The sequence below is a fragment of the Emydura macquarii genome, unplaced genomic scaffold, assembly GCF_026122565.2.
Source record: "Emydura macquarii macquarii isolate MOO-44397 ecotype Brisbane River unplaced genomic scaffold, CSIRO-AGI_Emac_v2 contig_2422, whole genome shotgun sequence".
In the NCBI taxonomy this organism is placed as follows: Eukaryota; Metazoa; Chordata; order Testudines; family Chelidae; genus Emydura; species Emydura macquarii.
Genome location: NW_027132559.1, coordinates 18517367 through 18539907, shown reverse-complemented (window position 1 = coordinate 18539907; position 22541 = coordinate 18517367). Strand labels below are relative to the sequence as shown.

General features: G+C 41.2%; 1 protein-coding gene across 6 annotated transcripts in view; it reads right to left on the bottom strand.

Annotated features, from left to right (window-relative positions):
* OSBPL3 (oxysterol binding protein like 3) overlaps positions 1-22541 on the bottom strand; it is a 124081-nt gene that overhangs the window by 33996 nt on the left and 67544 nt on the right. For 4 of the 6 annotated variants that reach the window (XM_067562043.1, XM_067562045.1, XM_067562048.1 and 1 more), the window contains 6 exons: positions 18788-18914; positions 17947-18050; positions 17742-17834; positions 16669-16822; positions 11496-11626; positions 5193-5300 (listed from right to left, as the gene is read on the bottom strand). In XM_067562043.1, coding sequence (XP_067418144.1) covers positions 5193-5300; positions 11496-11626; positions 16669-16822; positions 17742-17834; positions 17947-18050; positions 18788-18914 — 717 coding nt within the window. The remainder of the gene's footprint in view (positions 1-5192; positions 5301-11495; positions 11627-16668; positions 16823-17741; positions 17835-17946; positions 18051-18787; positions 18915-22541) is intronic. The other 2 variants (XM_067562046.1, XM_067562047.1) reach the window with 1 other exon arrangement.

Sequence of the window (22541 nt, the reverse complement as noted above, 5' to 3'; positions counted from 1 at the left end):
CTTCGTGTACTTGGTACAGTGAAGCTGTTCGCAGGCAAAGCTCCAAGAGACATTAGTTTAGACTATCTACTGGATAGAGAGAGGGAAAAGAAGTGGGTAGGAATAAGCGTCCTTGTTCTCTCTAACACCTCAACAGCTATTGGGGAGAAGGACAAGGTGGCCCAACGAGTATGTCACTGCCCTCAAGTTTCATTTTGCATATACCTATGTCTATTGTTAAATCCAATATAGTAAAATCTACTTTAACCGGTAGCCTAATAAATGGCTGCCCCCTCTTAGGTAACTGTCAGGGAATACACTCAGTGCAATGAGTTTTAGTGACTGAGCACAAGATAAATAGCACGTCATCATCATCTTCCTTTTATCCCATCATCTGGGGCACAGTCGTGTTGCAAACATCTACCACTTTTTTCTGACCAAGGTAACACTAACATCCACTTGCTTACCACCTTCTTTGACACAATCCAGCCATTGCTTCCTCAGCTTTCCTCGGGGTCTCTTTTCCTCTCTTGCTATGCTATCTTCACTAGGTCCTCTTCAATCACCCTCTGTATGTATCGAAACCAGCAAAGTTGTGCTTCCTGGATTTTGTCAGCCACATCACAGGACTTGGACTTCCATCCTAATGCTTTCATTTCACAATCTGTCTCTGAGTAACTTTTTATTGTGCAAAACCATCTAATTTCAAACATCCGTAGATATTGACCCTGCTGTCTCTTTACAACCCATGCTTCTGAATCATACAGCACTGCAGGGTGCATCACTAGTCTATACAGTTGGGCTTTTATAGTCTCAGTATCATATGTTTGTCATTCATGACCTCAGAAGTTATTCCACACTCTTCCAGCACTCCCCAGTCTGGACTGCCTCTCATGTTCAAGCTCGCCATTGTCTATAACCCACCACCAAGGTACTAGAACTGGTTGGTCTGGTTTAATGGTACTTCATTAAACTACATATATCCAGCTTTGCTGTGGCACCTTTACTAACCCACATGACTTCAAGTCTTAGGAATAGAGTGGAAAGGAGCGTGACTGCTTAGCTGGTCATACCAATGGTTTAATATTTCCTCAAGGTCTTATTTTGAGGATACCTTTATCGATGCATCGTTTGCATAAAATAGCTTATCTTTTCCCAATGGGATGTTCTTGCTGACGTAGCCATCAATATGGTAAACATGAGTGGACTGAGGGCCGACCCCTGATGCAGTCTGAATTTCACTTCAAAGGAGCTTGTTGTTCCAAAACATGTTTGGATCATCGTGTTAGGTTATCTATGTAGTGCATGCACCATAGTTATTAAATTCTCAGATATTCCATATTTCCTCAGCACCAGTGTAAGCGTTCTTCTGTCCACTTTATTGTATGCCTTTTTCTAGGTCTATAAAAGCCCAGAAGCTATCCTGTTGGTACTCCAGCCACTTCTATATCACTAGCCCAATGACAAACATGGCATCTGTGGTTCCTCATCCTTTCCTGAAGCTGAATTGTTCTTGTTTGTGGATGGCTTCCACCATCCTTCTAATCCTAGGATCTATGATACATTCCAGTATCTTCATCCCATGCAACAGTAACTTTATCCTCAATAGTTTCCACATTCACAGATGCTTCCCTTCTTACGTATTGGGACCAAGATAGACTTGCACCAATCTTGAGGGAATCTTTTGTCTTGCCAGACAGTATTAGCCACTCTGCTCATCTATTTTATGCCTCTCTCACCCAAAACTTTCACCAGGTCCATGGTCACCTTACCGTTCATTTTCTAGACTGCATTTCTCTCCTCTTCCTCCGTTATGTCAGTCTCAGGCACCACATTAGGGTCACATGTGAGCCACTCTGCCCAAAAGGGGCTCGCCTCATTTCAGAGGCAAAAGGCTGGTTTACACTTACCTTGCGATTTGGCGGCAGTCAACGGGAGTTACACAAACTACGCAGAGTAGTTTGCGTAACTCATGTCAACTGCTCTGCTTCCCTTCTGCGCGCTGTTCACACTGCGCTGCCCCGATGGGAACAGTGTTCCCGTCGATGCAGCGCTACACTTTTTGAGGGGGTGGATTTACTCCGTCGACTTCCTGATTGAGCGGGTCTATACTGACTGCTCAATCGATCCAGAAAGATCAATCTGGCGGCGGCAAATTTGCCGCCATCAGTATAAAGACAGCCTCAGAGTATTGTTTCCATCTCTCCTTTGCTTGTTCAGGTGTTACTAGCAGCCTCCCCAGGTCATCATTTATAAATGGTATTGCAGCACCATACTCCTTCCCTCAGACTCATTTTTGCAATGTTATAGAGATCTTTTTGCCAGCCAACTGTAGGTGGTTTACAAGCTCATTTTACATGTTGTCTAGGGCAGTGTTTCTCAACAACCAGTCCATGGACCAGCACCAGTCCCTGAGATCTCCCTGACACAGTATAGGAAACCTGAGATCTCCCCGACACAGTATAGGAAACCGGTCCCTATTGTCTTTTGCCTTCATTGTCTGCTTGGTAGCTTGCTTTGCTTCTCTGTATTCACTTTCATTTGCACTCTCTGGATTAATTTCTTTTTCTTTATGCACCACTTTCTTATTTCGGATTGCCATCTGTACTTCATGGGTCCATCACCACTCCTTTTCTCTCGTTCCCTCCCCCACTTCCATCTGCATTGTCCACAAACCTCTTCCACCCCCACAATTTATGTTCTTTTGAGGTAGTTCCACTTCTCTTCAGATGATGCCAAATCTGTCTTGAGCTGCCTATCCTGTAATTCTTGCCCCAACTTCTCTGCCATACATCCCCTTAACTCCCTGTACTTTGAGTTTCTTTTGAGGATAAAAAAAGCACACATGGTCGGTGTAAATGGCTAGCCCAGTGTTATCTGGAGATATATTTGCAATAGTTTCCAGGTGTCTGACAGTATGAAGTTTTCATTCTGCAGTTTCCCTATTTTGTCCTAATAGTCAAATCTCTGACATTTAATATAAAGCACTAAAACATTCTATTTTTTAAGCTATCCATTAAATAAGTAAAGTGCACTACTGCTACGTTTCCCATCATGCTCTAATGAATTTGGATGATTGCTTAATTGAGTTGTTTCCACAGGAGCTTACGACAGTCTACAAGATTCTACTGTTCTATGAAATTCTATACAACATCAATGCACTATAATATACCAAAACCAGCAGATTTTTCTTATACAATTGTGATAAAACCTCAGAAAAGGTCTGACTTCACAATATTTAAAGTTTCATAATCTTCTCCTTTGTCAGGAGGGGGAAGGCAGACACTGTCATACTGTACACAATAATCAAAGTCTTGCAGGAAGACTGGGATAACTGTTGTTCCAGGGATTGCACATCTGTCTGAATACAATATTTAAAAGTAACAATATGAACGGATTAGTTCCATCAGAGAGTTTGGTGGTTTCTTATAATTTACTGTGTGTTGGCGTTTTCTTTTCTTTACTTCATAAGACTCCAACACAAGCAATAAGTCAAGTCACGAGCTGCTATATGGACAAACTAAACTTTTACCCTACACAAAGTTGAGGAACTAGTTTTTACTAGTTTGATTTCTAAAGGGTCTATCATAATTTGTTACTGAAGTGCCATGATTGTACTAGCGAGTGTAGAGAATATAGGGAAGCTGTCACTGAGTCAAAGCCCTATGACACCATGCAGTCAAAGTAAAAATAAGGGGTATATTTCCTGAGTATAACCATGGCCAGAATGAAACTGGTGCTGAAGCAAGACCTATTTCTGGCAACAGGAGAATTAGAATGAATAAAGTTGCACATGCTGTGAAAATGCAATACTTTTCAGCGTGATAATATCAATTAGCAACCTCCAAATAAATTAGCTATACTCTGAGAAATGACATAGGAAGCTTGGAATGGCAAAGTAATAGTATCCAGTAGAGTACACTTAAAATGGAATTTTGTGCAGTGGCACTCTCAATCTCTCTCACCACTCCCATGAGTACACTCTTCTAGCACAGTCTTCCAGAACATATTTCACTAGAATGAAAACAGGTCCAGTGTAAGTGCCTTGGTCCTTGAGCTAACTAAGAAATCCTGAGCCAAATTATGGATAGTTTGTGAATGAAACGTTAAAGAGTTTTTTTCTTATTTATTTAGGCATGCATTGCACAGTATATAAATTGCTTCAGGACTGACCCATTGTCATTGTGAGGCCTTTTATGCATTAATAAGAAAATCTTTTTAAGACTAAGTTGGCCTGAGATAAGTTTCTATCCAGAAGAGCTATTATACATTTTTGAAACACTGTTCAAATTCTCAGGGGGATAAAAGTAGAGGCCACTAGCATAATCAATTACACTTTAAAATCTACAAGTATGACCAAAATCCTACTTGAACAGCACATTATACCAAGACAGTTGAACTGACAATGACTAATTCAACATCTTAAAAAGAGGAAATTAACTAATAAATTATAGAGGACATAAAATGAAATCTCCCATTCCACTTCTAACGAAACGTTTGCTATACAATCATCTCAAGTGGTAACTTCCTTAGTTATAAGTGACATTTAAGACATGAAGAGGACCTCCTAGCTACATACAAAGAAAACTAAATTACTGAAACTGCTCTTATATGCTCCTACATCTCCATTTTTATTGTCTTTTTTAAGAGACTGACCTATTTGTTGCATGTTATTAACACATATCTAAAAATATAACTGACCCTTAATGAAACACCCTGGCAGCTGATGTACTAATAAGGAGTCAAACCAAACTCAAGAGAACAAAATATACCTGAAATACAATACTTACTGTATTTTTTACAATAAGATAACCCTTTCCCTCTGCAGTTATTTGGGTTCTGTGTTAAAAATGCTATACAGTAACAGCAGCAATTAGGAAGCATGACAATGATCAAAGAAAACATAGTGCTAACAGAAAATAAGGCCCAATAGAATGACTTTACTCATGCCTAAGGCAAGGGGGAAGTAACAGAAGAACAAAGGACCTGATGGCCAAAAGCAATGGAAGTGTTTAAGAAAACTGTTCTACATCAGGTCTTAATACTACACAATGCAACATCATGTGAGTCACAAGCATGAAGGAAGAGGAGCTTTTGCTAATACAACTCACTGTATGGGGAACAAAGAAACAGGACAGTATGCAGCTATGCAACAGTCTAAATGTAGGGGTTTGCAGTAACAGACACCACTGAAACAGGAAATCCATACCCACCTTAACCAAATCGGGACTTGATTTTGCATTAGCTGCTGAATCAAGGAGCATAGACTCTGCATGTATTCTGCGTAACCGGTCTTTAAGATCTGTGTTTTGTGCTATGGCCTGGAACATTTAACAAAAAATATTGGGGCTATAGTTTTCTTAGCTAATGTAGACAGTGGCTTCATTATGCAAAAAGGCAGAAGAAAACTGTGAATGAAGTCAAAAAAATAAGGTCACGAAATACATGACCTGTTATTGGTTCTGCATTTAGTATACCACAAATGCTTCAGACATTGCTCCTTCTCTTGCAAACATGAGTAGTTTTTGAGGGGTGGGGGCAGAAGAGGAGTGAGAAACTGGTGAAGAGTGGGTCAAGGAGGGACGGGACACTAAAAAGAATGGAAATCTTAGGTCAGCAGAGGCTATAAGCTGGTTTTTCAAAGTTTACATGTTATTTTATGGGTTATTTTTTCCCCTTTGTGGGCTCTTCCTCCATCCCTTTCTATAACCTATCCTTTCTAATCATATACTGTTAATTCAAACTATTTTCCCCAGGACTAAAAAAACTGCCATTAGAAATATGCATTTTCCTTTCGGCAAAATATAACACTTCCCTTCGCTTGCCAGTGCATCACGGACAGCGCATCTAGACTACTGGCTCTTTCTCTACTCAGAGCCACCATACTATTGGCTTGGTTCCTATAAATCTATCCCAAATCATCTTCCTTCTGCTGCATCTGAACCTGCGGGTTATAAAAATTATGCTACTTGGCTGGGCAAGGATGGAGCAAGCAGTGTTAGGGAGCACAGGACAGCCTTATGCAGGAGAGGCATGTTTTCTCCAAGAAAGAACTCTAGTGATGGCAAAGGGCAAATTCCATTGGGCAACAGGGCTGGAACACTGGGGAATAGAAATGAAAGTAAGGAAAGGCACTTTTCATATTTTAATACCTAAATTCAACAAACATTAAGTTTTGCTCATGTAGTTTGGGCAAGAGCCAACAGGATGATGAGATGAATGGGAGCAGCTCTGTCTTCCTCAAACAGAGAAAAATATTGTGACTTTGTTCAGTGCAATTATTTTATTACCAAACATTTTTAAATGATATATGTTTTCAATTTTTAAAATTAGTTTTCAGTAACAGTTAATACACAAATTTCTCCACAACAGTGATAAAGGAACATCCCATTCTATTCACCATGTCAGAAGCGGACATCTCTTTAACAAACACTTAATATACAAAGGTGACATTATCAAGAGAGATCTGAAAAAAACCCAACTTATATAGGATAATGACACCGTATAAAATGGGTTTCCACTTTTACATTTAAACATGATTCAGTAGTTTTAAATACTGGAGTAAATACTGGAGTAAATACTGGAGTAAATACTGGAGTAAAGCAGAAGGGAAGGCGAGTTCACTTGTTCCAGTCAGGGTGCCTAAAACCCCCCCCACAAAACAAAACACAACCTTCTACCAGGTGCCCTAAGGCCCTGACACGTTTTCCCTCACCATTTTATAAACAAGATGGGTTGTTAATTTTAGGAAGGAAACATTAGAAGGTTTGCAGAGGCCCTACGAAAGGGTTCCTTCCTGATATTTTCCTTTCTGGCAATAGAGCTTTCATCAGTCCTGACTTCTGAGTGTGTGCTTTCACTGCAGAAACTGGATGCAGTTGAAACTTAACACCTGGCAACCACATCTTTTTGGCCATAGCCCTTTTTAACGCCCAGAAGAGTGCTTCTGAAGCTGAACTTACAACATGAAAAAACTTTAAAATAATTTCATTAATGAACTTGCTAACTTGGAAATAAACTCTCTCAAACTTCATATAGAACACGTGAAAAACTGACTATATAAAATTGATTGAGGATTAGAAGAGAAGCATCAATGATAACACTGTCGACTTCACCTTTTATCCAAGTGGGTGTGATGAATGGGCATGATGCATAACTGTTGTTCCAGGGATTGCATAGAGAGGCCATTCCCCAGAAAGGAAGTTTTCAGGTAAGAAAGTGGAAATGCTAAGAGCTAGAATGGAAACTAACCCTTAAATGTCTGGGGAGTAGCAAACTATCAGTAGTAAGATAGGGATGGCTCAAATAACAAAAGCATATAGTCTAAATATTAGTGCAACCCAAAAAAGAAGTAATTTTAAGTCATTAAGGGATGGACCGCCACTTGGATACTCTTTCATATGTGGAAGACTGTGTATTAGCTGCATAATGCGTGGAGAATGTAGACATGGATGGCCAGGTGGCCTCTGCATACATGTGATGTGGCCTGAGACCTCCCCAACCTGGTGGCTGATATTAACCTGGTTGAATGGGTTGTGATCCTTCTGGGAACGGGTTGCACAGAGATGATGCAAGCTTCTCTTATACACCATGGCAATCATCTCAGATCCCAAAATTGAGACATATCTGAACATCTGAGATCTGGGTTTTTTTTTTTTTTTTTTTGGGGGGGGGGGGGGAGGGGGAAGCAATCTGCAAGATCGGATTCTGGAGACTGATTAACCTTTCCTCTTTTGGTCTATAATTATTATGCCTTCTGTGGTGTCTGTTGCCATTCTCAGGCTGGAGAGTCTGTTTTACTGTACTTTCTTCAGGTTTCTGCTGATACCAGTACTCCTGGAGAACAATTATGGCTTTGGCTGTTGGCTCCTTGGACCCCTGAAGAGATTTGGCTCATCGTAGAATTGATAGAGCAGAGGGTTTAGTAATAACTACCCCTCAGTAGCTTCATGAGAACCTTTTGGGTTTTGTACCGGCACATGTCTGATCTGTATGAGAAACAGAATCCCATGACCACTGGAAAGTGCAGTTATGCTGCTGCCAGATCTCCTGCAGCAATGTAGTAGTCCCTTGGAAATTTGGCAGTTACTGCTGATCTTGTAGTTTCCCATTTTGAATGTGGATTTCTTTATCCATTTAACAAGGTATTTGGGGTTTAGTATAACCATCACTCTCCTGAGTCTCTTCCAGTCTCTCTCCATATCAAGAATATGGAGCAGGACCAAGAGATTCTTTCTGATTAGATGGGTTCTATGGCTTGAGAGGAGTAAAGGCCATCAATCTTTTGGAAGGTTTGACATTAGTCAGGGCTGAATGAAGGAGTTAATCACTGAGAGGGAGTTGGGAGTAGCATTAGCACATATCGTTGCTGCAAAATCTCCAAGACCCATGTGTCTATTTTTGGGCTGTCTAACTGGAGCAGAAAGAAGAGAAATGCCCTCAGTTTGGTGTTTAACCTCAGTCATATTCTCTGGTTGATGTGCATTTTTTTTTTTTTGGTCATGAGGTGGGGAAAAGACAGGGTCAGCCTCTGGCCCTCTTGTTCTAGGATTTTCCTTATTGGACAGCAAGCATTCTCTGGGGGAATTTCTGTTAGGAATAGAGCCAGAGAATTGCTTTCTGTAACTGGGTTTGGAATATTTCCTCTGGCTCTCAGACTACTCTGACAAGGATCATTTTCATGTTTCTACAATCGCTGCCAACATTTTCTCCAGTGTTTCCTGGAGATAGTTGGCTCTTCTCAGCATCTCATCCAGGAACAGGTGCAGATGGGTTCCTGACACCCTCATTATGGAAATGACCACCAGCCAAACAACCTTTCATCTGCAAGCTTGCAGGAATAATTATTTGCTTTTTGAGTGAGTCTCTGATGTCCAGGGTCACAGCCACAGTAGTCATTCCAACCATAGCCCTGGCAGTGAAACATACTGCATACATTGTGTGTTATGAAAAATGTGGACACTGACATCCATAAAAGGGCAAAAAATCCTCTGGAGGGGTCTGTATTTTTGAGATGATTGCACAAGTATAAAATTATTCTTGCAAAGCAAGCAGATGTCAATATTTCTTGCACAGAAGTGATGAAAGCCGCAGAGCCCTTACAAAGCATATTTTCAGTTCTTGTTTGTATATGTTTACTGGAAAGGAAAAATCACCTTCTGATGGGAGTACCACAGTCCCAGCTTTGGAGGCCATCACTGGGTCTTCTTTCAGGAGCTGGACTAGATAGCCCAGTGTCCCCCCCCAGTCTCCTTTTATCTTAGATTTGGGAAACCTTCCTTGTTTACTCATCTCTTCCCCCTACCACTCTTCTCCAGTCTAATCATGATTTTTTTGGGGGGTGGGTGGTAGGTATTTTATCTTTTCCCCTTTTTCCCATTCAACTGGCTGGATTTACAGCACTAGCTATTACTAGTCTACAGAGTATCATAACCAGGGGACAAAGAAAAAACAACAACTGTCACCTTTCCTAAGTATCCTGTTCCTGATTTTCATGGTCTGCTGCACAATGTTCTTCTTTCTCTAGGGGTCAACCCAAGGAGAGGGATTTTTTCCCTTTGATTATTTGCTCTTCTTGGTCTATTTGTGAAGAACAGATCACTGCCTTGTCAGCAGGAGAGAGTACCTTTTGTTTGTGAGCAGAGTGCCTTTTACATGATTTAAGGTAGGCATGAGTTGGGTCTTTCTTCTGGACTCTGAGGATAGGGAGGCCGAAAGAAATAGTAGTGATTTCTCTCTCTTTAAATCTGCCTGATCACCTTCAGAGCTGAATACTCTGAGCCATTAGCTCAGGCTATACAGAAATCCCTTTAAACATCTTGGTAAGGACTGTGGGGATTTTGGTTAGGCTTTCTTTATAGGAAGCAGGTCTTAGCTAGGAAGAGAGTTTGAATCTTAGATCATAAATGCTGCACTCTTGGTGTACATCCACCCTTCCAGATGCCTACAAAGAAAGCTCCTGGCTTCTTCCTGAAGAATGCCTGCTGCATGGGATGATCACGTTGCTGCTGCACCATCACTTTCTCTGGCTTTACAAGGATCTACAGGCTGATTACAGGTCTCACGGTTTATTCTGAGCTGAGGAGTCTGGAGCACTCTTTTGGGTGTGGCATTTTTTTAGCCCTATTATGCAACAGCAGGGGAAGAGAGCTGGTAGAGAGTTCCAAGGGGAATCGAAGAGGAAGTATCTGAACACCAATATTTAGCCTTTTGGAAAAAAAGGTTATAGGCTCAACTGACTGTTCACTCTGTGCAGAGGGCCTAAACTAAGCACTTTTCTCCTTACAGATTTAAAAAGTAGTAAGAAAATAACTTTGGAAAATGATGGCTTGTACAGCTGTGACCTGTACAGTGGCCTCATGGGAGCCAAACAGAAAGTTGTGGGTCAAATGGACACAGTTGCTATGGAAGAAGCTTCAGCTGCCTCTGGTTTCTGTGGAGAGCAGAAGCACCTAGAAGTTGGACTAATGGAGATGCTATGACCTAGAAACTTTTCCCATAAACAGAGATTCTGGAAAGCGAATGGTAGTTATCACCTGTTCCTCTAGCTACATACCCAGTTCTATCAGCTCACCGAGAGCAGACAGACACCACTGCCTCCAGCCAGAAGGCTGCAAGATAAGTTACAATCTAAAGAGAGTGGCAATGACAACTTTCCCCCTCTGAAGATCAACCACTGTGAATCTGACGAGTTTGATCACCAACAACCTTGGGAGTGGGAATCTCCAAGTCAATCTCAGACTGACTGCTTGAAACCAGGCTGGTGCCAGTCCAGGGATTGTATTTTATAGTAGTCGTTTCTTCACCAGAATCCAGTTAAGAAAGCTGATCAGTGCAAAAATATGAATAAGCATTAGAGAAAGCAGATGATTGTTTTTAGTTGCAGCAGCATCACAACACAGCAGCTCAGCCTCAGGTGTGTTGTTAGGAACAGGAGAGACAGCCAAATATGTTCAGCCACCCAAGAAGTGACTTTAGGCCAAAGCAGATTGTGGAGTACCTGACTGCTGTAATACACCATGGTAGTAAAAATAAAAACATTTTAAAATGAGAGTCTGCACTCTGTCAGTTCAGTTTATGATGTTACACTGCTTCATAATTCAGTTATTAGTATGAATAATTTCACAGCTGTGATCAATCAGGTCATGCAGTTTTCAATGGCCACAGTACTATTCGTATAATATCAAGCACCAAATTCACTTGCATTTATTAGAGAAAACAGTAACTTTGGGTCACTGTCAAGCAGCACCACTGATTCAATACAACATAGCCAGTACTTAATAAAACATACAATTGATAGATTAACTCTGCATAGTAATGTCCTCTCAATTTGAGGGGCACATGCACACCTCCAAGGCTTGGAATAAGCAGAGTATATGAAACATTATATACATATTAATACTAAAGCAAAATAAACTCAGATTTAAATATAACCCAAGATACTGAAAAAACGAGAAATCTGATGAACTGTAATAACTAACCCCTCTGAATTTCACTGAGCTCAACACATAACTTACGGATGATAAGGCATTCTTCAATCCAGCTACTTGTGCAGATGGAGATGAGACTGCATCATGTTCCAGCATCTGCTTCAATTTCTCTCTCTCAACTGAGATTGTGCTAAAAGCAGACTTTAAGGTGAAGTAAGCTAAAACAATTTTTAAAATAAAAGCAGAGAATGAGAAAAATGTCACCGGTTGTATAGCAAGTTGTGAAACAACATTTCAATGCAGCTTAACATCCAGTGACAGAAACAAGACTTGTGGAGACAGAACACTAAATATAACCTTGGGTAACTTCGCCTAAGACCTAGACTTTTTCTAGGAAAAATGCTTTTTATATGACAAATGCTCTGTGCTCCTGTATTTTCACAGTCAAAGTATTTTGATTCTTTATTATAAATGGTAGCATTGTAACTGCATGTACTGCATTAACTTTCTTCCATTCCTCAATACGATTTTAGTCTCCAAAACTCCTTGAGGTTCTTTCCCCCATTCCTTGAATAAGCAACATTTCCAGTGAAAAATCCAGGAGGCAGGCTAAACTGTGCTGACTGATTCACAGGATAAATAATCTAGCTGTGAACAGGCTAACAGTTTGTTCATGAACAGGGCTTTGTGGTATTGGGCCATACTATATTGAGCTGTGTGGGGATATTTCATTTTAAGTTACAAGAACTAAATGGACTGAACTACAAGATACTGAATTTATTTAGTAGGTACTTGCTATGCAAAATTCATACTGCTATTTCCATTCCTAGCTGATTCAGTGTTGCTAACCTCAAGTGTTCAAAAACCATGAGTCAGGCCCCAAAATTTCATGAGATCAGCTTAACAATCATGAGATTTCAAGAAGTAATACATTTTGGATTCTTTTTATTTGCCTTGAGATTTTGGGGTATACGTGGGTTCATTTTTTCATGCTTTAACCATGATGGCTAGAAACTTTAAAAAATAATACTGCATTCAGCCGACTCCAGGAGCTGGGGATTTAGGGTCGGAAACAAAATATCAGAAGCCTTGCGATATAATAGAGTTGGCAACGCTGCTGAAATTCACATGCTCAGAGGGAATTGGGGGCCTAAGATTTGCGAGAAGTGAGGACAACAGGGCCAAATGAAAAGGTAAATGGAGAGGGCTATTAAGGGTATAGCTTCACTGCAGAGTTAACTTGGGTGATCGGCACCCAAGCTCAGGTGTGAGCAGTCACCTTGCAAAGTAGTATTTAAGTTACTGAATCCAGACTGGTGCAGCACTCACTTGTATGTGTTGCTAGGACTTTTGGACATAGATGCCATGGTTCTGAGCACTGCAGTAAGTTGAACTGCTTTATGATTCTACCTCAGTGAATCGGAGAACTTGTCTGTCCTTCTGGGCAGGGGGAGGTGGAGGGAATTGTGGGAGGCACTGGAGGATTAATAGTCCCTGACCGGCTTAGCCTGTATCCTCACTGAGAAGTGGACAGGTTACCATCCCAAGTAAAAGCTTCACTCAGACTTTAGCCAATATCACTTGATGGGCCAGTTAGCCAGGGTGTAAAGCACCAACTCAGATCAGAGGTTTGCGTGTGTGTGTGTGTGTGGAGGGAAATGTACACACATAAAAGCTCAGGATAACTCTGCAGTGAAGAAAAGTCCTTGATCATGAAAGGGGATGAACACCCACAATTCCCAGTGAACATCAAAAGAGAAGGCTGGGTGCTCAGTCTCCGTTAGGAGGAAACCCACAGTTTGTACAGCTAGTTCTGGCTTTCAATGAGCTTTCAAATGGGCAAATGTTTGCAAGAGAAAGGACTCAGGTCCAGGATCCAAGAGACTTGCACTCAAGTTTTACAAAAGGGACTAGTGATTTTAGGTGCCCAACTTGAAAATCTTTGCCTACAGTTATGATGTAGAGAAAATAGCCTAGTCATAATCCTAATGACTTTTTATGTCATACGCACTGCAAAGTCTATGGAAGCCATTTGTGAAATACCACTCAATTTTACAGGGGTAACTACGAGCAGAGGAATAACTTATCATGCATCTAAAAGAAATGGTCTGTAGTGTTCCAACAGCACTGTGCAAAATCCAGATTTCCAACTCCAGTGAGATATACCAAAGTAATGTTTGATGTTAAATCATATGTCAGTTGTAGTGAACCCAACAGAATATACACAACTATAAGGTTTCATGGCTGATGAGCCTTCTTAAGTACAGTATTAAGTTGTATGTAGCCATTCTGCATTTCCTAACGGAAGTATTACAATGTGTGCCCCGCAGCCTCCATGTGAGAGGTCTTTGTCCAGCTGTCAAGAAAAGGGGTGCTGCCCCTAAGACCTCCTCCTACAATGGGGGTACAAATACCTCCCCGCAGCTCCAAAGAAGCCCTCTTTTACCAGAATCAATGCTGCTGGTGCCAGCCTAACTCCAGGTGCAGCAGCATGGTGAGATTGGAGAGGGAGAGCAATCCTCCCCTCCCAGCATGTGGGGGACTTCAGTTAGATTGGCCTGGGAGCGAGGAATCCCTAAACATGAGAGGGTGCAGAGCTAAGAGTACCCCTAGGCAGTGGTGGGGGTGTGTGCGCGCGTGCATGCGCGCCTGCAAAGCCAGCATCCTGGGGGCACCTTCTTTGGGGAAATGGAGGCACATCTCAGGATGGCTGTTGCATAGACTCCAGCCATAATTGAGGACCACCTTTGGGGAAACTGAGGTCTGAGTCAACATTGGCTGCACCCAAGACTCCAGCTCAAGTTGAGGGCCAAGTCTGGGGAAACTAAAGCACAGCTTGGGTTGGCAGTGGCCAAGATTCCAGCTGAGATGAAGGATCAAAATTAGGGAAAGAGGCAAAACTCAGGGCAGCTGACAGTAGAAATTGGGAAAACAAGGCAGGCAGGGCAGATTGAAGTGTGCGCTAGCCTTCTGGTCACATTCCAGACTTTGGTTGGTAAATTGAGGTTACCGTTGGCAGAAGGAAAAATAGAAGGACCCTCTACCAACCCAGCAGCAGATTGAGTTATATATGTGAGCTGGTATATCTAAATTCCCCCCAGGATAAGCTGGGGGAACTTCTGGGATTGTCAAGGGTGACATGCTATCCTCCATGTACACCCTTGGGGTGTGATTTGTGTATCATTCATCTTCACCCATATAGTGTAACTGTGTATTGTTTAATGTAAAGTGTGTCATGTAAGGTGTTTTTGGAATACTTATGACATACTGAACATTGTTGTAAGATTAGCATGAAGGGAAAGCAGCATACTACCATTATAACAATAAAGTAGGTACTATTCTTGAGCTCTTATGCAGTATTTCAGCATTGTAAGTCGTATTCATGCTCTGATTCTCTGTATTTATTCATTATACCATTCCTGAATACTTTAGAGAATATTATTTGGGAATATACCCAGAGTCAAAGGGGCAGAACCATTCTGGTAACACTAATACACATTTTAGAATGTTACCTTTTTAAAAAAAAAAAAATTACTTTGGATGTGACACTAAAGACTGATTTTACTCTCACTGCACAAATTCTTAAAATTTAAAATTACTTGTCTGGTCTCCAATGATATATTATTATATACCTTAATAAACAATCTCTACTCTCTCCAGGAAATGTATCAGCACGTATTTAGACTTATTACAGAGACTATGCCTTTTAAATGTTACATTTGGTATAATTCATCTCAAAGATAAAACAACCCTCTCCTCCATTCAAAACATTATTTTCCTATTTCATAAGTATAAACAAGGCAGTGTGAAATAAAGCAGCATTAACAAAAATGTTATATACCCGTCATAAAAAGATACTGCGTTAAATGGCACCCAGCAATCACCCTAACACAAAACAACTATTGCAATCTGGGTTTGTAGCATAAAGCATGCCATATAGCCATGATGCATATTTTTATTTCTAAGAGGGCAATATTTCTTCCAAGAAGAAGATTCTTAAAACATCTTTAGTGCTACTGCATTTTTTTTTTTTTTTTTTAATAAACATTACATCAAATTTTGACCACATTTGATTTGTGCAAAGCTCAATGTTGAGAGGGGGGTCCCTTATGTAAGTACAGTATCTAAAACATACCGCCCCCTCAGGGGAAAAACAAATGAGGAATGTTTGCAAAGAGTGGGTTTTCTGTGAGATATCCTTATTAATGGTGAAATGCTTCAAAAAGCATTCATTTAATTTCTGGTTCATAAAAGCCTTCCAGATATTTACAAAGATTCTCTTTATTCTCCCTCCCCCGGATAAAAAGAAACACTGCTGAGGTGTGATAGTAGATGGCAGAAATAGAGATTGGCTCCTTCATGTTAGCAAAGTATAGCTATGAAAAAAGTGTTTTTGCAGAGAAAGCTGCTCAGTGGCAGCTTGAGCTAGCCCTCTGGCTGCTTAACATGAGATTTTACTCTTCTGTTTTCACTAAAAATAGGCTACTACCATAGCAACTCTTGCATCACAAACATTAGCTCTGAAATACTGCAAACCATCCTGAATGGGGTGCGGGGGAGGAGAGTGAGCGAGCGCAATAGTGTACGCATGAGGAGTGTGTGACAGCACGAGACCACACTCTCTCTCTGTCCATCTTTCACTCATGCATGCACAAAGGTACAATATATTGCTGCATTTATAAAAAGTGATTTTAGGACAACTGCTTCTTCTCAAGCTAACAGAGTCTAGAGTGATTACACATAAAACTGGGGAGAGATAGGCCGCCATCATTCAATAGTGAGTGAAAATTCCAACAATTCCATTTAAACTGGCTTATTACCCTGAGGTCACAGGGTCTAATGAGGATCTGCCCTTGACAAGAGACCATTGGTGTGTATTATGAACGGAAAAGCAGTTCAATTTCCCTTTAAGTCAGTTTAAAAGGAATCAATTTTTTTTAAAAGTATACATAAAATGAGTATGAATTTATGTATTATGTGAAACCATAACACTTTATGGACTTGGAGAGGACTCAGACTGTATTTGGGTTCCAAATCCAAAGTTTTGAAGAAAAAAAGTAATTTGATAGTTAAACTATTATTTTAATGACCTGAGGCTACCACATTTCAGTGCCTATCATATCTTGGGGAAGCAAGGAGATGAGATGAGACGTTATCCAGGCCTTAAGAATTTCTACATAAACCAGTCTCAGATGTCACACTATTATTTTAGCTGACACTTCATATAAGCCATACATGAAACATACAGAATCTCACTTACCTTTATGTGCAATGTGACACAAGTCTTCTTGCATTTTAGAAAATTCTGTGGTTTCGGAGCCATCAGAGTAATTTTTCTCTTCCCCAAAATCTATTGTAGATAAATTAGGATTGGAAGCATGTAGTCTCATTGGGGCAGAAAATACTGTAGGTACCTACAGGGAGGACATTGACTTGTCATTTTTACCAGCTGAAAAAGTTTTACATTTACAGTGTCTGCAGTGTACAATCAGGCCTTAGACAACAGCATGGGAGGAACAGCTGTTGATCAGCAATGGTTTTTTGCATGGATAACACATTTGGCAAATCAAAAAATAGGAGAGACCATGCTCAACGGTTACAAACTTGGAGATTCGGCAAAAAGTTAGTATAAATATTAGTTTTGGCCTGGGGAGCATTGTAGAGAATATTGCTGTGCCAACATTTAAATTTATAACTAACCAGTAACACAATTTGTGGAAGCCACTAGGTAAACAGACAGTTAAATAGTAGTGTAGGATTTGCAATGGCTTCTGGACACAGAAACGGAGGCTGGGTTGAGACTGTGCCCTGGTTTACACTTACCTGGAGATTCGGCGGCAGTCAATGGGAATTACACAAGCTATGCAGAGTAGCTTGCATAACTCTCGTCGACTGCTGTGCTTCCCTTCTGCGTGGCGTCTTCACTGCACTGCGCCGACGGGACCTGTGTTCCCGTCGAAGCAGTGCTATTGCACTTGAGGGGGTGGTTTACTAACGTGGACTTCCTGATCGATTGAGCTGTCTGTGTAGACCCGCTCAATCAATCCGGAAAGATTGATCTGACAGCAGCGACTTTGCCACTGTCAGTATCGACACACCCTGTGTGTGAAATCTTGGCCACTTTGAAAACAATGGGAATTTTGCTATGGACAGAAATGGAACCAGGATTTTGCTCAATGACAAGGCACTGTGAAGTCCAATCTTACACACTACTTGATTTAGAAGGATTCATATTTCCTTTGGAAGTGCTAGAACAAGAAAGGATCAGTTGTTAGTATTTTGAGAAAGTTGGGTTGGGACGGGGGGGGGGAGGGGGAAGACCATTCCAATTACCTGCAACATTCCTTTAGCATCTTTACTAATGACTCTAGACCGCCATCTCCTATTTGTTCTTTTTTCCTTTTTTGGACTTTCAAAAGATCCACCCTTAACATAGGGAACAAAAACAACAGTAGGTGTCATAAAATACTATTACTAGGAAGAATTAACATCCTGACACCCCTCCCACCTCCATGAAGTAATAATTTTCACAACTGACCTGCATGGCACTGATCGCAGGTGCTGAATATGTCCTATGGAGAACTTCCATGCTCTGTAACAGCTGGCTCATTTCCAATAAATATGTGTGACAATAGGAGAGATCTGTTTTGAATGAGAAAATATTTTCAGTTGTTTCCAAGAAATGGAGACACAGGAAGTAATATTTTTTACATGCCGTTAAAGTCTTACTTCAATTCACCTTTTGGTTTTTGTCTAGTTTATAGTGGATTGGCATCAGCAGCACAAAGATTGTTACCACAGTTTGGCATTCATCAGCCCCCTTAGTGGAGAGGGCAATGATATCACAGGCTTGGAGACCATACTACCTTCTCTCACCCCCTACAGGTGAGTCCTTCTAGGTCAGAATACAGAGATACTGATGGAGCAAGCTTACAATGTTGCTGTTCACGCTGTAACTGTTCTACAGGGAAATAACTTCAAAAGAACCTCAAACTTTTGGACCGTAAATATGGCTGGCACTTGGTGGCCCCCAGTGGACATCACATTTTCAAAAATGAGGAGTAATTTTGGATGCTTCAATTTCTGGGTGCCTAGTTTGAGACACCGCAAAGCCAGATTATCAGAAGATTGGTGCCCAAAACTTTCTGAAAAAAATCAGGCCCCTTTAAGGAGGTCTCATGCTGGCTATCCTAAAATTGAGGTATCTGAGAATTACTCTTCTTATAAAATGTAGACATAATTCACTGAAACAAATCCACCGCCATAACTTTCAGAGGTAAACAACTACATGAGGACAGCCCTTACACAGAGTCAGTTCCAGTAACATTCAGGAGATCTGAAATAACTTAATAATTTAAAGTTCCTTCAGATAACATTACCTTTTGAGCATTTTTCCATATCTTCAGAAGACTGTAGCCAAGGTGGAATCCTGGACTCACTACTCTGACAAGAAAACTGGAAGCTACTTCCAATTTGCAATGAATTCTGTTTTGTCATACTGCCTGCCTGTTCCAAAGAAACAGAAGTGAATTATTAATATAAAAGTCAGTTGATTATGGTGGTGAAGATACATTTAGACATCCAGGTGCAGAGGACCAGGTTCAAAAGCTGGTGAAGACTACATGCACCAAAAGGTGTCACAAATTTATGAGCCAACAAAGATATGCACGTTGTTATTTAGTTCTACCCCTTAGGGACATTTTCACTATCAAAATCTGAATAAGGGAGTGAGCTGACTAGCAGCTACCAGCAAGAGAAAGCCAAATACAGAAGAAATCAACAAGAAGAACTAGGTATGCTGAAAAGTAGATTTAAAAAGGTTTAACACTTGAAACTAGTTATACAAGTGTCGTAAATTGAATAGCACACCACCTGCCTTTAATGTTTTCCTCAATCCCCACTCAGCAGAAAAAGGAACAAACCTCCAATAGTTTATAATGAATGTTTGCATGATACATTTAAAGTTTTTAAAGGAACGGGGGTAAATTTCACCAGATGTTATCTTAAGAACTGAATAATGTTCATATCTCTATGATTGAAGGTAAGGAACATCTTCTGTATGGGGAGAGATTAAAAAGACTGGGACTTCTCAGCTTGAAAGAGAGACAACTAAGAGGGGATGTGACATAGAAAAATTATCACTGGTGTGGAGAAAGTGAATAAGGAAGTGTTATTTACCCCTTCATATAACACAGGAACCAGGGGTCACCCAATGAAATTGATAGGCAGCAGGTTTGACACAAAACTAAGGAAGTACTTCACACAACACACAGTCAAACTGTGGAACTTGTTGCCAGGGGATGCTGTGAAGACCAAAACTATAACATGGTTCAAAAAAGGAACTAGATAAGTTCATGAAGGATAGGTCCATCAATAATTATTAGCCATAATGGCCAGGAATGCAACCCCATGCTCTGGGTGTCCCTAACCTCTGACTGCCGGAAGCCGGGAATAGACAATGGGATGGATCACTCAATTGCCTATTTTGTTCACTCTATCTGAAGCACCTGGCATTGGTCATGGTCAGAGAACAGGATATTGGGCTAGATAGTTCATTGGTCTGATCCAGTATGGCCGTTCTGATGAGGATCTTGGTAGCCATTAGTAGCCTTTTGATTGATACCATGCAGTATCTTTTGCATACGAATTACCATGCTGTATCGGCCAATAGTTGATTTAGTCTGCTATCCTATTACCTGTCTCTAACTGCAACATATGCCACAGAACATGGTGTAAACCCCCTATAAAGGCCTATTGTGCAGTAGTAACATGCTTATGGAGGAAGTTTCTTCATAACACTGAAATGAGTTGGTAGTTTGTTTTAGAATACTCCGATCCTAGCTAGAATAACTATAGGATCTTAGTTCCAGAGGGGTAGCAGTGTTAGTCTGTATACAGCAAAAACGAGTCCTGTAGCAATTTAAAGAGTAACAAAATTTAATTTCTGCAGGCATAAGCTTTCGTGGGCTGCAACCCACTTCGTCAGATGCAAGAAATAGAAATCAGATAGGGCAGCGGTTCTCAACCGGTGGTACGCGTACCACCGGTGGTACTTTGAAGAAGGCTGGGTGGTATGCGAGCCGTACCGCGCCACCGCATCCACTGCAGAAAGTCCCCCCTACCCACCCACTCCCGTGAAACCCTGCCGCCAAAAAGGGGTAAACGGCAGCAGGGTTTCAGCAGAGGGCATAGTTCCCCCATGTAACCCCGCCACCGCCGAAAGTCCCCCTCCGCCGCCGCCACGAAACCCCGCCGCTGCCAAAAGTCCCCCCCCCCCCCGAGTACCACTCGGGTCAGGTACAGTCAGGTCAAGTACCATTTGACCTGACTGTACCTGACCCGAGTGGTACTCGGGGGGAAAAAAAGGTTGAGAACCGCTGAGATAGGGGGTATATATATACACATTAAAAGGTAAGGAACAACAATGGGGAGGGTAGGTGTTCGCAAAGTCCATTCAGTTAGAGTAGATGAGGCCTATTCACAACCATTGATTAGAAGGTGAGAATGTGTGAACAGTGACAATTACTTCTTGTAATGAGGTAACCATTCCAAGTCCCTATTCAGACCCAGTCTGATTGTGTCAAGTTTGCATATGAGATCCAGCTCTGCAGTTTCTCGCTGGAGTCTATTTTTGATGGGTTTGTTTTTTTTGGTAGAAGTAGGGCAACTTTCAAGTCAGCTACAGAGCGTCCTGGGAGATTGAAGTGCTCTCCAACTGGTTTATAGATGTTACCATTTTTTATGTCTGATTTGTGTCCATTTATTCTTTTGCATAGTGACAGTCCAGTTTGGCCAATGTACATGGCAGGAGGGCACTGCTGGCATATGATGGCACATATCACATTAGTAGATGTGCAGGTGAATGAGTTCCTTATGATGTGGCTGATGTGGTTAGGAATTGTGATGGTGTCACTAGAGTCGACGTGCAGGCAGATCTGGCAATGGGGTTTGTTGCAGGGATAGATTTCTAGGTTAGTGTTCTTGTTGTATGGTATACGGTTGCTGGTGAGTATTTGCTTCAGGTTGGGGGGCTGTCTGTAAGCAAGGATAAGTCTGCCTCCCATGGCTTGAGCGAGTGAGGGATCATCTGCTAGGATAGGTTGTTGTGATGTGTTAATGATGTGTTGGAGAGATTTTAGCTGGGGGCTGTAGGTGATGGCCAGTGGTGTTCTGTTGTTTTCTTTGTTGGGTCTGTCCTGTAGTAGGTGACTTCTGGGTACCCATCTGGCTCTGTCAATTTGTTTCTTTACTTCTCCAGGTGGGTATTGTAGTTTTAAGAATGTTTTATGGAGATCCCGTAGGTGTTTGTCTCTGTCTGAGGGATCGGAGCAAATCCGGTTGTATCTTAGGGCTTGGCTGTAGACAATGGATCGTGTAATGTGTCCAGGGTGGAAGCAGGAGGCATGAAGATAGGTATTGCGGTCAGTTGGTTTTCGGTATAGGATGGTATTAATGTGACCATCCTTTATTTGTATTGTAGTGTCCAGGAAGTAGATTTCTTGTGTGGACTGGTCCAGGCTGAGGTTGATGGTGGGGTGGAAATTATAGAAATCCTGGTGGAATTCTTTGAGGGACAGACCCAACAAAGAAAACAGAACACCACTGGCCATCCCCTACAGCCCCCAGCTAAAAAAAACTTCAAAAACAGACTTCAGCGAGAACCTGCAGAGCTGGAACTCATATGCAAACTTGATACAATCAAGCTGGAACTGAATAGGAACTTGGAATGGTTACCTCATTACAAGAAGTAATTGTCACTGTTCACACATTCTCACCTTATAATCAATGGTTGTGAATAGGCCTCATCTACTTTAACTGAACGGACTTTGCTAACACCTACCCTCCCCATTGTTGTTCCTTACCCTTGGATGTATATATATATATACACACACCCCCATCTGATTTCTATTTCTTGCATCTGACGAAGTGGGTTGCAGTCCACGAAAGCTTATGCCTGCAGAAATTTAATTTGTTAGTCTTTAAAGTGCTACAGGACTTTTTTTTTTTTTTTTAAAAAGAGGATCTTACTATTTATACAAGTGCCTAACCCTTTTTTTGGGATCCCAGTAAGCTTTTTACCTTCAGTAGAATCTTGCAGGAGCAAGTTCCACAGGCTAATTATATGTTTCATAA